The sequence below is a fragment of the Musca domestica genome, unplaced genomic scaffold, assembly GCF_030504385.1.
Source record: "Musca domestica strain aabys unplaced genomic scaffold, Musca_domestica.polishedcontigs.V.1.1 224, whole genome shotgun sequence".
NCBI lineage: Eukaryota > Metazoa > Arthropoda > Insecta > Diptera > Muscidae > Musca > Musca domestica.
Genome location: NW_026712266.1, coordinates 745,837 through 761,295, shown reverse-complemented (window position 1 = coordinate 761,295; position 15,459 = coordinate 745,837). Strand labels below are relative to the sequence as shown.

At 35.0% G+C, this 15,459-nt stretch overlaps 1 protein-coding gene across 1 annotated transcript in view; it reads right to left on the bottom strand.

Annotated features, from left to right (window-relative positions):
* The window catches only part of LOC131802705 (nipped-B protein-like), a gene marked incomplete at its 3' end in the record, with an annotated part of 84,608 nt that extends 69,367 nt beyond the window's left edge, over positions 1 to 15,241 (bottom strand). The window contains 4 exon segments of the mRNA XM_059123126.1: positions 14,571 to 14,646; positions 14,649 to 14,745; positions 14,813 to 15,168; positions 15,223 to 15,241. Coding sequence (XP_058979109.1) covers positions 14,571 to 14,646; positions 14,649 to 14,745; positions 14,813 to 15,168; positions 15,223 to 15,241 — 548 coding nt within the window.
* Positions 15,242 to 15,459: the final 218 nt, after the last annotated feature.

The following is a 15,459-nucleotide window of genomic DNA, read 5'->3' as shown; positions in this document are numbered from 1 at the left end:
CTTTCTTTTATATATATAGATATAAATTAAAAAGTACTGACAACGACAGTTCCTCAGCCCCAAATAAATACTTAGAGGGGGATGGAAAGTCAACAGTATCTCGTGCAATAATTTTCAAACCGATATCTCCTCTATATTGGCAAATATAAGGATTTTAGATAAATCAAAATTGTGGACGCAAAAGTGGGCTTGGTCTATATTTTTTTCTTTAAGAACCTAACTCGGGGTATGACTCGGGGTTTTTACAAAAAATTATGCAAATCGGTCCAGCCGTTTTAAACTGATTCCGTTACCAACAAACAACAATTGATTTTATATATATAGATATTTGTTAGTTTAAAAAAATAAAACAAATTCAAAAAAAAAAAAGTAATTATTGTATTACTTTAATGCGTATACAAACAAATAGCTCGGTCTACCAACGGGTGAACTGTCAGGCACATCTGACCATGAGGATAGCAGGAACATGCCAAATGTAGTCCGCATACACGAAGGGTTTGTCCTTCGGATATTAATTTCATAGCAAATGCCAAGCGTGCAGGAAACTACAGTTTTTTGAAGTTGGGTGGCATTTCTGTATCATTTAAAGAATTCGAGGTAGCAACATACTTCCACGTAATAATCGTATCCTCAATTAAATTGTTGTGTAGTTTTTTACTGTTAGCTTAATACCATTGCAAAGGCGTTGTGGGTTAATACTTCTTAATAAAATCATTTCCCAATCTGAACCGACATCAATATAATTTGACAAAATTTACATTTACAAATTCCGTCACACCTTCCATATTTCATTTAAATTGGAGGTACATACCATGTTTGGTGCATCAAACATGTGAAATCGGCCGAGAATATATATGGGAGCTATATCCAAATCGGAACCGATTTCAATATAACTTCGGAAATACTTTCTTTATATAAAATCAATCACACGTTTCAAATTTAAATTTCAAATTGGATATACATAGCGTGTTTGGTGCAAGAAATGCTTGAAATCGGGGAGCTATATCCATACCTGAACCGATTTCAATATAATTTTTTTTGTTCCAAATTTCTTTCCAACTACCAAATTTGGAGACCGAATCTGTAATCAATCAATAGATTTGGAGGTACCACCGATTTTGATGCTATAGCTCTAGTTTCAAATGGAATTTCAAAAATTTATATAGCCTATGTTACTTTCAGGCGATGTTGTAGTATACATGGAAATTTTCAGGAAAACCTGTTCAGCGGTCTTCGAGTCCATAAATTACAAACAAACAAACAAACAAACAAACAAACAAACATACAAACATTTTCCTCTTTTATAGATATAGATGCCTCTTGCATTCCAACTCATGATCTTTAAACCAATAGCCATTATGATAAAGATTCACAAGCGAGATTGGTAATAACCTCGAATCGATCTAATTTATGTTTACAAATATAAGGTTCAGAATGAGTTTAATTATAATGTATTGTAATTCTTTGATTGAAAATAATTGTTCAGTATTTGACGACATAAAACTATTTAATATTGGTATTAAGTTGTTGTTGCATCTTTTCGCAGTATTCTAAGCATGAGATAAATGCTGAATATTCTTATTCAAAGCATTAGGAAAATTGTTGTTATGCCGATCGTTAGATTTGAAGGTGTTGTGTTGTTTGCTTGCTAGATTTCATAATTGCCTAAGTAGACATATGTGGGCCCATGTATATTTGATTTGCAGTCTTTTGTTTTATGACTGCCAGCACAGTTCGAACAAAAGCTATTCACATTGCATCTGCTTGAGCCGTAACCGAGCATTAGACAATTGAGGCATTGTTTAATACGTGTTTTGTTTGACTTTTGAAAGTCCCATGGGCTTTAATGAAGACTGTTTCAGAATGATTTTTTCCAACTCTTTCGTAGTTATTGTTTTCCGTTTAAAGTAAGCAACATAAATTATAATGATAGTGTTGTAGTTTTTTTTTTTTTTTTTTTTGAGATTTCGACGGTCTGGGTCGGCGTGAAATAGTTGTTATTGTCTGCACAGGATTTCAGTTGCATTGGTCTTGGGGCTTCCCTCGCATTTTTAAAAGATTTTTATTCACATCATCGCTTTTGTATGACCGTTTAGTTTTGATGGCTAATAGTTTATTGTTATTCTCCTAGTTTTTGTGTTGTTTTTTCGACTGTTTAATCTGGATTAACGTCGTTGGATAAATATTCAGCTAGTTTAAAAAAAATGTCATATGAAGCATTTTCATACAATTTCTAACTTTTTGTTCTAATCAAGTAGAGTGGAAATTTCTTTCGTAGATAATTAAAATTGATATTTCAAGTTCAGTTCTTTGTTGTAAAAAAAATCCAAACTACGAAAGTTTTCTGTGCCGAAAACCTTTAACAACCATTTCAAATAAAACCACGGACCTTGATTCTATTAGGTTTGTCACAACGTTATAAACCACCGATTTGTTTCGGTCCGTTACAATGTTCTGGATTAAGCCGGTACCGAAACTACAGCGAAAGGGATTATGTTCCGACTTACTACAGCAACGTAGTCCTCAGCGAATCCACATCTTCGTCGTCCCTTTCTGAGCCTTTGTCGGAGTATAAAACTCTACGCCAGCATATTACGCCGCATGTTGCTGTTCCAACTCCAGATTGTGCATATTTCTTGCAATTTAACTGCGAGGAAAAGCGAGGAAAAATAGATAATATAGTGGAATTCATGAATCGGACGAATATTTTGATCGCAGCGGTGCAGGAAGCTGAGCTCATAAAAATTGCAGCCAACAACGTTGTAATTTACACGTACTGAGTAGGGTCGCACCAGAAGTGGAGGTTTAATATACAGATTTATCTCTCTTGAGCTACTCTCTAGTGACCCATACATGGAATGTATGGGGTAGCAGTCATGTGTGAAACTGCCGAGGTATGAGCCGCGTTATTTGCGAAATATTTTCCTGTTGTTGGTAGGCAATGACCTCCTGGTACTAGGGGTGGTTAATGCCCACCATGAGTTGTGGCATTTCGCCCTGGGTAATGACCAAGGGGATCAGCGCTGGCAGAGCAAATTGACTGCTCCACATTCTGCACGGTTAACGAGGATGCCCACCCGATTTCCGTGACGTCATAATTTTCCGTGACATAATCAAAGCTGCAGCTGCTCGCATATATCTGCTGTTCGAAACCCCGAAATAATACGACTAGCTGATTGTGCAAGTCTAGGCTGTTTTGAGAAATACGAAAGGGTGCTGCCTCTTGATACCAGAGAACTTTCCGAAGGGTCTTCCCGTACGTTAGCATAACCATATGCTTTCGTTGCAGTACCTGCTTGAGTGTTATTGTGGGAGTCATCGAAACCATCATATGGTGTGTAAAATTAAGCCACCCAGGCGTATCAGGAAGGACATACAGGGTGAAAAAAAGATGCAAAAAAAGTCAAATGCCATAATTTTTACATTTTTTTTAATTTTACTGAATGAAAGCAAAAAATGTCGGAAGTACCATTAAATTTTAGAATAAGCGAAGCGGCGAAGGTTATCGACACTTTGGTATTTTAAGTGCCAACCTTGCTTTCCAAAATACTCCAGACACAATAGTCCTGTTGCTGAGTCCTGTTGCAATGTCCAAAGTCTTTGGCCAAAATGTTTGCGTGCGGTGTAAGTTCTTGCACTTTTCAATGGCTTTACCCCGAGCTCATTTTTCAGTATTTGCCGAATGGAATATTGCAATATATTCAGCGCACGAACCATTTTTCGGCCACCGCGACGTGGGTTTCGATCAAGTCCCTTCTTTACTTTTCGAACCATTTCTGCTGATGTTGCTGTTTCTTCCGTCCACTTCCTTGACGTCGGGCTACGCTACCAGTATCACAATAAGGAGCGATGGTACGAGACACAAAAGATTTATTCACATTTAAATGCTGGAGTGCTCTAACGATAGCCACTTGTGGTTTTCCAGCCAAATAAAAAGGAATCACACTATCACGCTTGAATTTCATCACGAAACAATATAATGAGCTGTCACTGGAATAATTTTACAACCATAAAATATAGAAATGCAGAAATAAAATATGAAACGTTAACATCTCAAACAAACTTAATAAAAGCCTTTTGATTAAGTGGTCAGACAGGTACTATAACAAATGAAAATTCAGACTGAGCTGCTAAATAAACTTGCTAAAAATCCGTTAATTGATAAACTTTATCTGTAGTATTTCTGCAAAGTTTTTCGTATAAATAAATACATTTTTCAGATTCATTACTGATCCATATTCAACTAACATGAGCAGTGGCATTAAGAACAATAACATTTTCTTTAAGCTTGGTGCACATGCAAACACTGCCGCCCTAAAAGAGATTATCGACAAGATAAACCCCCTTGAGAAAACGACAGCCTCAAGTTGGCGAGGAGGAGCGACATTCTTCGCCTAACTAAAACGACGGTATACGTCAGAGGATTGGCAGCATATTCGAGACGGAACGTATGCTCGAAGTATTTGGAAGGCAAAACAAGACTTTGGACGTGAAGAGATGAGAAGTCTCCCACAGGGAGGAGAAGGAGGATGGCACTCTCCTTGTGATTGGAGTTGACGATCTCTCCATGGCCAGTCCGACAAAGACTAAGGACATGGCATTCTATGTCTCGAACGCTGTCAGAGAAACAACAAGGTGAGAATCGGAGACGAGGAAAGGGAGAAGGAGAGGAGCCCCCAAGCAACAAAAAACAGGGAGTCAAGTCAATGCAGAAATTACCGACTCTCAAGAAGCCCGTCTACTGGAGGACCAATGATCGAGTTCATCCAGATCAATCTTCATCGAGATCAACCAAGCGAGAAGGCAATTATAGCTCTAAAGGAACTAATAAATAATAATAAATAAGATACACATTGGATTAATTCAGGAACCATATTAACTACCAACTGTTCTATGCCAATACAGGGTCTCGACCGAGAGCTTGTATAATATGTCAGAAAAATTTATGTTTTCTTTTCTCCCCAGAGTTGTCACCATCGGACGCAACAGTACCTCGACGCACCGACACTACCACCTGCGTCGAAATTGCGGCGGCTGGTGAGCAAAGCAAAATAAACAGGTAACGAACATTTCGTGGGGTAGTACTAACACTAATAGAAGGGGCCAGTCCCTACTAGATTATCTAAATATTAACTACCTAATAATTCTTAACATTGGGAATAAAGCGACCTTTGTAAACAAAATTAGGGAGGAGGTTTTAGACATTACTTTTTGTTCGGGAAATCTTATAATCGATTTTCGCAATTGGAGGGTTTTGGAAGAACCCTCTTTTTCGGATCATAGGTATATAAGATTTGAACTAACACGGCCGCCGCCGAATGCAATACGTTTCCGAAACAAATCCAAGACTGACTGAATGAAGTATGGGAGACTAGTAAAAGAAAGGATGGTGCAGAGAAACATTGAATGCCTCCTGGAAGCTTTTTTGTGAACAACTCCTGGAAGCTTTTTTGTGAACAGATTGACAGCGTAAATGATGTTTAAAAAAACAAAAACACATACACAAGCAGACAATGGTGGATGATATGGGTAACAAGATGGAAACAATAGAAGAGACCTTAGGGCTTTCGATGAATAGACACATCCCGCCGAGCATCACGACACACGTAAATATATCGGAAGATAGAAGGAACGTGACTGAGGAATTGATGATGGTAAAAGAAGCTACGAAGGTAAGGAAGCCATCAGAATTTTCAAACCGTTTAAGGCTGCGGGACCAGATATGGTCTTCCCAGCTCCGCTCCAAAAGAAAGTGTACTTTATTTCGTCCAACTTAGCCGGAATTTTCAACGCGTGTCTAAAGTTTGCGTATACCCAAAGCCTGGCAGGAATCGAGGGTAGTTTTTATACTCAAACCTGGGAAGGCAAGCTACGCAATACCCAAGTCTTATCGACCGATAAGTCTAACATCGTTCTTACTCAAAACCATGGAACGTACAATCGACACCATAATTAAGAGCAGAATTGCAAACGATATTCTTAAATACAAACAGCATGCACACTTTAAAGGACGTTCAGTGGAAACCGCATTACATGAGGTTGTACACCACATCGAGAGGACCTTCGATAAGAAGATGTATACACTAGCAGTATGTATTGATTGTTCAACAACGTCAGCACAGATACACTCATCCAATCCTTAGAAAATTTTCAGTTCGACCGCGCCCTAAGGGACTGAATAAACCATATGCTAAGGAATAGATGGATAAGCTGTGCGCTATATAACAAAGCTCATAGATGTTGGGCAACGTGTAAAGAGCTATAGGCTCAAAATGAGGTTTCAATCCAAATATGACACACTGGCTATTCAAAAGCGTAATTTGACCTGTTCGACGCTTCAGCAGTCTGGTGGACAGCTATGGATAAAAAATACCAAAATATTACAGAAAGTACAACGAATGTGCTGATGAAGCATCTGACAAACGTTGTTTTTATAAAATCAACAATAAAGGGATTAAGCCTGACATTTTGCAACAACAAAATACGGGTATCCGGAACAAACAACCCAACACTGTTCCATAAATATTAAATATATATACTTCGAAACAAACATATATATACTTATTTCGAAGCATATATTTACTTGTTTCTAAGCATATTTTTACTTACATCTAAGCATATACATGCTTGGATCAATCATATATGTGTTTGTATTGAAGTATATATATGCTTACATCCAAACATATATATACTTGTATCCACGCATAACTTTACCTGCATCCAAGCATATACATATACTTGCATCTAAACATATATTTACTTGTAGCACCCAAACAGCTTTGAGACGGAAGCAAACATATATATGTTTGCTGCAAAATAAGTTTGGAGACCTATGTTAGAGAGGCAACTTTTTTCCCTCCGTGAATGTATAAATTCAATCAACAACTACTCTCAACACGGCTCAGTACACATTATATGGGTACCAGGTCATGCGGGAGTTAGAGGTAACGAGATAGCGAACTCTCTCACCAAAATAGGCAGCGAATTAGCAACAATAAACGTAGACAATCCAGTACTGCTTAAGGCGTCACGTCTAGTGTTAAAGACATAGGCAAAAAACGCCCACATATCCCTATGGAACAATGAGGGCGTAGGGAAAACCACAAAAATCCTATGAGGCGATCCCATTGAGATAAAAACGAAGAACCTTTTATTACTAAGTAAGAAGGTGATTAGTGAGGTAACAGGCATACTAACGGAGCACCTGGGCCTAAATGCTCATCTGTACAAAATAGGATGTGCAGATAACAGCATATGCAGAGCATGCGTGGAAGATGACGAAACATTGGAACATTTTCTATGCCAATGACTAGCGTTTGCAAATATCAGGTCCCAATTCTTAGTGAACGACTCTATACCAGACCTTAATCAGATAGTGGTAAATGATATAAAACAGTTAAGGAATTTCATGAAGGCAACTGAATTTCAAATATAACAGACTGTTAACTGCCCATTTTTTGTTCAAGAATCTTTAATCTAGAGCGAACAACAGGCCTATACTGGCTTAAGTGTATGTCCAACAGGGCATGCGGCGAAGTATTTCGCCCCTCTTTTCAACCTAATCTAACCTAACCTATTATTTAGATGCGGCGTTGGAACATACACCTGGAACTATGACAAATCTTCCGACAATATAAGACTTTATTTTAATAACTTTCAGAATATAGAAAAAATTAGTCAATTTATTCCGATTTTCGGATAAAACTTTCGAAAACATTCATTTTTTCCAGAATTTCGGATCAAACGTCCGAAAATTTTACGAATTTTTGAATCAGACATTCTATATTTCTCCGATTTCGGAATAACACTATAGAACAAATTTATTTTTTTCTGATCAAACATCCAAACATTTTGCGAATTTCGTACTAAACATACAAAAATATTCCTAATTTTCCTTTTGCAAATTTAAATCGAATTCGTTACGAAACTCTAATGTTCTTTCCGATATTTTTCCGAAAAAAAAAGCTCTCAGAATCTTGGGCAATCTCACACAATTTTGTTCAAGTTCGACATCAGAATCGGAAACTTGTGCAGAGTTATTTTCCGAATTCGGACAAAAAACGGAAAAACTGTTAGCTGGGTATGTGCTAAATGCGGCTGCATGTGTTGAACACATACTTCAACCACGTATCTTCTTACTACAAAAAAAAACATTTTTCATTCATTTGTACATAATATAACATAATATCCTTCGATAACCCAAAAGTCCAATAAATGTAGCGAGTAAAAGGATCAATTTCGAGACAAAGAATTTTCAGTCAACAATTAAGTTATTAAGTGTTTTCAAAATCTTACTGGAAAATTTACTTAGTACCATTACCCAGTTACATCAGCTGATGAAAATATAGCTATATTGTGGCTGTTGCAAATGTGTTTACAAATTTTAAACAATAATTTACTTTAAAGTTCTTAAAAAAGCAATTTTCAGATAAAAAGTATTCGACATTGTATAACACCATTTAATAATAAATGTTTCAATATAAAATGCAATTGTATTGTTGACTCCATTTCTCAAAAATTTTAAAGTGTAATTATAAATGTTTGAAACAGTGATTTACTTGCTACACTTTACCAGGGACGTACGCAGGGGGGGCCCTGGGGCCCGGGCCCCCTCCGAAATCGTTTGGTCAAAATACATTTATTTTTGTTCATTAAATAGTTTCGATTTCTATGCCTTTTGATTGTATAAATCAATAAATATCGAAAAAAATGAATTTACACGTACAAAATACAAGTTACATTAAGTAAATATTAATGAACTAAGGTACATACATGCATATGTCAAATGTGTTGAAATTATGTTCGTATGTATGTATCAAGAAAGTTAAAACAGAGATTTTTGATTTTCTCGTGAGGTGAATATAAAATACATTGTTATTAACATTGCAATAGCGTTGGCATCTCTGTTTATTGTGGTGAAATTTTTGTCAAATGAAAAACAAAGAGATCACGGAAAAAACAGTGAAAGGTTTGGTTTTGAAAGCAAGTATAACGCGAGTGTCTTTCAGTTTTCTAATTACAGAGAGTTCACGCAAACAACAACTGCCCTAAAATTGAGTTGGACAATTAAAAAGTCAGAGAGATCTCGCTTTCTCTCTCTCACTCTAGTATTTTGCTTATTGCTGGGCAATCCCGCTCTGCAACGTTGTCGGTTAGTAACAGGTTACAATAATGTTCCTATTCCTATAGGAAAATTATTAAAATATGTTAAAAATGTGTCGATGTGTCGAAAACTCCCTATATGCATACATACAGTTAGTGAACTTATTATTTGCAAACTAATAAAAGCTTTATAACTTGTGCAAATAACAAAAAATTACATTAATAAAAGAAAGGCATTATTTGTTCACATAACTTAATAAAAAATTGTAAAAAATGCTAAAATTTACAACACTTCAATTATCTTCCTTGCAAATTATTAAAGGGGAAAACCACAAAAATCCTATGAGGCGATCCCATTGAGATAAAAACGAAGAACCTTTTATTACTAAGTAAGAAGGTGATTAGTGAGGTAACAGGCATACTAACGGAGCACCTGGGCCTAAATGCTCATCTGTACAAAATAGGATGTGCAGATAACAGCATATGCAGAGCATGCGTGGAAGATGACGAAACATTGGAACATTTCTATGCCAATGACTAGCGTTTGCAAATATCAGGTCCCAATTCTTAGTGAACGACTCTATACCAGACCTTAATCAGATAGTGGTAAATGATATAAAACAGTTAAGGAATTTCATGAAGGCAACTGAATTTCAAATATAACAGACTGTTAACTGCCCATTTTTTGTTCAAGAATCTTTAATCTAGAGCGAACAACAGGCCTATACTGGCTTAAGTGTATGTCCAACAGGGCATGCGGCGAAGTATTTCGCCCCTCTTTTCAACCTAATCTAACCTAACCTATTATTAGATGCGGCGTTGGAACATACACCTGGAACTATGACAAATCTTCCGACAATATAAGACTTTATTTTAATAACTTTCAGAATATAGAAAAAATTAGTCAATTTATTCCGATTTTCGGATAAAACTTTCGAAAACATTCATTTTTTCCAGAATTTCGGATCAAACGTCCGAAAATTTTACGAATTTTTGAATCAGACATTCTATATTTCTCCGATTTCGGAATAACACTATAGAACAAATTTATTTTTTTCTGATCAAACATCCAAACATTTTGCGAATTTCGTACTAAACATACAAAAATATTCCTAATTTTCCTTTTGCAAATTTAAATCGAATTCGTTACGAAACTCTAATGTTCTTTCCGATATTTTTCCGAAAAAAAAACTCTCAGAATCTTGGGCAATCTCACACAATTTTGTTCAAAGTTCGACATCAGAATCGGAAACTTGTGCAGAGTTATTTTCCGAATTCGGACAAAAAACGGAAAAACTGTTAGCTGGGTATGTGCTAAATGCGGCTGCATGTGTTGAACACATACTTCAACCACGTATCTTCTTACTACAAAAAAAAAAACATTTTTCATTCATTTGTACATAATATAACATAATATCCTTCGATAACCCAAAAGTCCAATAAATGTAGCGAGTAAAAGGATCAATTTCGAGACAAAGAATTTCAGTCAACAATTAAGTTATTAAGTGTTTTCAAAATCTTACTGGAAAATTTACTTAGTACCATTACCCAGTTACATCAGCTGATGAAAATATAGCTATATTGTGGCTGTTGCAAATGTGTTTACAAATTTTAAACAATAATTTACTTTAAAGTTCTTAAAAAAGCAATTTTCAGATAAAAAGTATTGTAACACCATTTAATAATAAATGTTTCAATATAAAATGCAATTGTATTGTTGACTCCATTTCTCAAAAATTTTAAAGTGTAATTATAAATGTTTGAAACAGTGATTTACTTGCTACACTTTACCAGGGACGTACGCAGGGGGGGCCCTGGGGCCCGGGCCCCCTCCGAAATCGTTTGGTCAAAATACATTTATTTTTGTTCATTAAATAGTTTCGATTTCTATGCCTTTTGATTGTATAAATCAATAAATATCGAAAAAATGAATTTACACGTACAAAATACAAGTTACATTAAGTAAATATTAATGAACTAAGGTACATACATGCATATGTCAAATGTGTTGAAATTATGTTCGTATGTATGTATCAAGAAAGTTAAAACAGAGATTTTTGATTTTCTCGTGAGGTGAATATAAAAATACATTGATATTAACATTGCAATAGCGTTGGCATCTCTGTTTATTGTGGTGAAATTTTTGTCAAATGAAAAACAAAGAGATCACGGAAAAAACAGTGAAAGGTTTGGTTTTGAAAGCAAGTATAACGCGAGTGTCTTTCAGTTTTCTAATTACAGAGAGCTCACGCAAACAACAACTGCCCTAAAATTGAGTTGGACAATTAAAAAGTCAGAGAGATCTCGCTTTCTCTCTCTCACTCTAGTATTTTGCTTATTGCTGGGCAATCCCGCTCTGCAACGTTGTCGGTTAGTAACAGGTTACAATAATGTTCCTATTCCTATAGGAAAATTATTAAAATATGTTAAAAATGTGTCGATGTGTCGAAAACTCCCTATATGCATACATACAGTTAGTGAACTTATTATTTGCAAACTAATAAAAGCTTTTATAACTTGTGCAAATAACAAAAATTTACATTAATAAAAGAAAGGCATTATTTGTTCACATAACTTAATAAAAAATTGTAAAAAATGCTAAAATTTACAACACTTCAATTATCTTCCTTGCAAATTATTAAAGGCTGGAAAACACACATTTATGTTAATTTTAGCTCAAAATTGAGGAAAATATTAAAAAGATAAGCTTATGTACAAGTAATAAAAAATCCTAAAACAGTAACAATTTCCTACATAAAGATACTTTTACACTGTAAATGTGACAAATCATTTATATTAAAGGTTTACACTTTTCTCATTATTTATGATGTGTTGTTTACAGAATGTTGAGCAGTCATCAGTCCAGACTGCAACAAATGAAGAAATATCTTCAGAGGATACTTCTGTTTCTTCTCAAACGGGTATTTCTGCCGAAAATCAATGTTTAATTAGTTCTGAAAGAGATATTCATATATTTGACATTGGCCAGTATATTGAAAAACCCATTGACGACACATTAAAACAAAATATTTATCTGAACACATGGACTCCACACTCAACCTTCAATTTTGAAGTACAAACAAAAAATGAAAAAAAAGAAACTTTCAAACTAAATGGTTCGAGAGATTTTCTTGGTTAGCAAGCATATTCAAATTTTGCAAAAGGCGCATTCTGTAAAGTTTGTGTCCTTTTTTTAAAAAAGACGGTTGTGGAAAAGGTAGCCATCAATTTCCCAAATTACTTTTATCTCTACCATTCAAAAATTGGAAAGATGCAATTGAATGTTTCACCACCCACGAGAGCGCCGAATACCACAAAGAGGTCACGATAAAACTCAGACCTTTATATCGACAATGAAGGATCCATCAAAAAGTATCAACTTTATTATGGATAAAAAGACTTCTGAAGTTCTGGCAGAACAAAAATACAAAGTTCGTGTAGTGATTGAAACTATATTGTTATGTGGCAGAGAAGACATCGCCTTAAGAGGAAGTAGAGATTCCGGAACCCTTTCATTAGACAAAAAAAATCAAAGCTAAGGAAATTTGAGGGCATTGTTGCGGTATAGAGCATCTGGGGATGATATCCTAAAAAAAAGTTTGGAGAATACCCCTAGGAACGCAACATACATAAGTCCCAGGATTCAAAACGAGATAATATTTATTATTGGGTCGTATATTCAGAAATCTATTGTTGATGAAATAAAACGGGCTGTATTCTTTTCAGTTCTTGCTGATGAGTCTACCGATATTTCCGGCAAAGAACAACTCTCACTTTGCATACGATTTTATAATAAGGAGTCGAATAAACTAAAGGAATGTTTCCTCTGTTATGTGGAAGTAGAGGGATTGACGGGGAATGAAATATCTACAGTTATAATAAACAAAATTGTAAGCTTGGGATTGGATCCTGAATTCTTAAGAGGCCAAGAATATGATGGTGCATCAAATATGGCAGGAAATTATAATGGAGTTCAAGTCATAATAAAAACGAAATATCCATCGGCAATTTATATTCACTGCTCCTCCCACATACTTAACTTAAGTTTAAATGCAGCCTCAAAGCTTCCAGATATTCGAAACATTTTTTCAATTATTTCTGAAATTTGTACCTTTTTTCGAATGCACTCTGATGCACTTAGTTTTCATCACAGAATTGTGAAATTTGATTTTTTATTGGGTGTGGCTGTAACATCTCGTCTACTCGAGCTCACCCTGCACTTATTCCAATACCTTCAGACTGTTAACCTGGACATAGTTCAAGCATATGATCATATTCATTTAGTTGTGGGAAAGTTAAAAACTATACGAGAAAATGCTGACGAGGAGTTCCACAAAATATACCTTGAAACAAGAATTATAGCTGAAAAATTTGGAGTTGAAGTATCTGTTCCAAGAAGGGTGGGTACCCAAAAGTACAGATCAAATGTAGCATGTTCGGACTCAGAATCTTATTACAGGATAACATTATTTGCACCTTATTTGGACGAACTCATTGCAAACATGACAAGCAGATTCCTTGAAAATGAAAGTGTCGTTAAAACTTTGTCAAATATTGTACCCTCTAGAGTTGTAAGCTGTTCGTATAACGATTTTCAAGATATGATGAATTTTTATGAAAAAGACTTGAGAAACTGTAAGCGAGAAGTTCTATCAGAGTTGGACTTATGGATCACGATGTGGAAGAGAAAAACGTCCCGAACATCCAATCCTCTTGAAGCAATTGTAGACTGTGATGAAAATCTGCAGAAAGGAGTTTTTCAACATTACGTAGAATAAAACGTATCTCCGAAACCAAATGCATAGTCAACGATGTTCGTCATTAGCCCTAATGTCGGTATATAAATGTGATGTAAATATAGACGATATTCTAAATATCTTTTTTTCTAAAAACAGGAAGCTAAATATGTTAAACTAAAACATTTTATAAGTAACACTGTATTTAATGATCTCAATGTGTATACTAAGTATACATATAGCTTATATACTGAATATAACTTTTTTTCATTTATTTTTATAAAAATTGAATTAACAGAATTAATAAAATATTAAAATTATAATAAGACTAATTCAAATTTACCTACATATCTTTTAATGGGAAATTGAAGCTAATAATATATTAAGAGTTGCTGAGCATCCCTACATTTCAGGAGTAGGTCAAGTTGACTTTCTTCCATATCGCACAGAGGCTCAACCGCCTTCCCCCCCCCCCCCCCCCAAAAAAAAAAACGAAATCCTGTGTACGTCCCTGCACTTTACTAAATGTTGTTCGATAACTTTTCCTTCCTTCAAATATTGTGGATGCCTAATAATGAAGTTTTCAGAAACTCCAATGCAAACGACATTAATACAATTTATAAATATTAAAATTAATACAATTTTATAGTATAAATTCATTATAAATTTATTGTAAATTTATAATTTCATGCCAATGACATGATGCTTAGTGGGAAAATGTTTTGAACTTACTTTTGAAAACAATCCCGAATAAGTTTAAAATTTTTTGTTATTTTATTTACGACAGCTCCTAGGCAGGATACACACTTGATACAACAGCCTGATTTAGAGATACAACTAGTAACATTAAATGTTCTTCCAATGATGCCAAAAAAGTTTCGCTTGCGTTATTTACCAATGGCACAACCTGGAAATAATTTAGATTAAATTATTTTTTCAAAAATATATTTGATAATATCATAAATTCTACTTGCCTTTTCTAGTATGTCCGCAACAGCACATATAAATTTAGGAGCAGTGGATGGATGACACTTTATATTTAAATAAGGCTCTATAGTCATAGCATGCCTAACTAACAGTTGAGGGCGGACCTTGGCTAGCAAATGCAGTGTTGTTATACATCCTAGCATTCGTTCATTGTCGGTATCTTCTAGTTCTATAAGTCTATCTACAAGTCCGTCGGCTAATTGTTGACACGCCAAGATTATTTCAGGAGGAGGTTCGCTATTTTTTTTTACGACGTCTTGAGCATTACCATCCAATTTCAGAATATTTTCTTTAGGTTGAAATATCTGCGTAGAAAAGCATTTACATTTAAATGGGGTTATTTCTCAAGAAGGAATATAGCAGGGTTAATACGTACACTATTAATAAGCCTTCTAACCAACTCGTCCCGGTGTCATGTGCTGTGTTGACCACATCAATTATCTGGTTAATTTTTCTAAGAATGCCGTGCTAAAATGAAACATAGAGTATGTATTAATTTACAACACAGTATATCAAGAAGCATAATGTGTAAAGAACTTAAAAACATCAGAACTTGTTTTATTTGCGGTTTGTTGCAATGAAATGCAACGCTAACGAATTTTTCTACATGTAATTGTAAATTTGTACAAGTAAA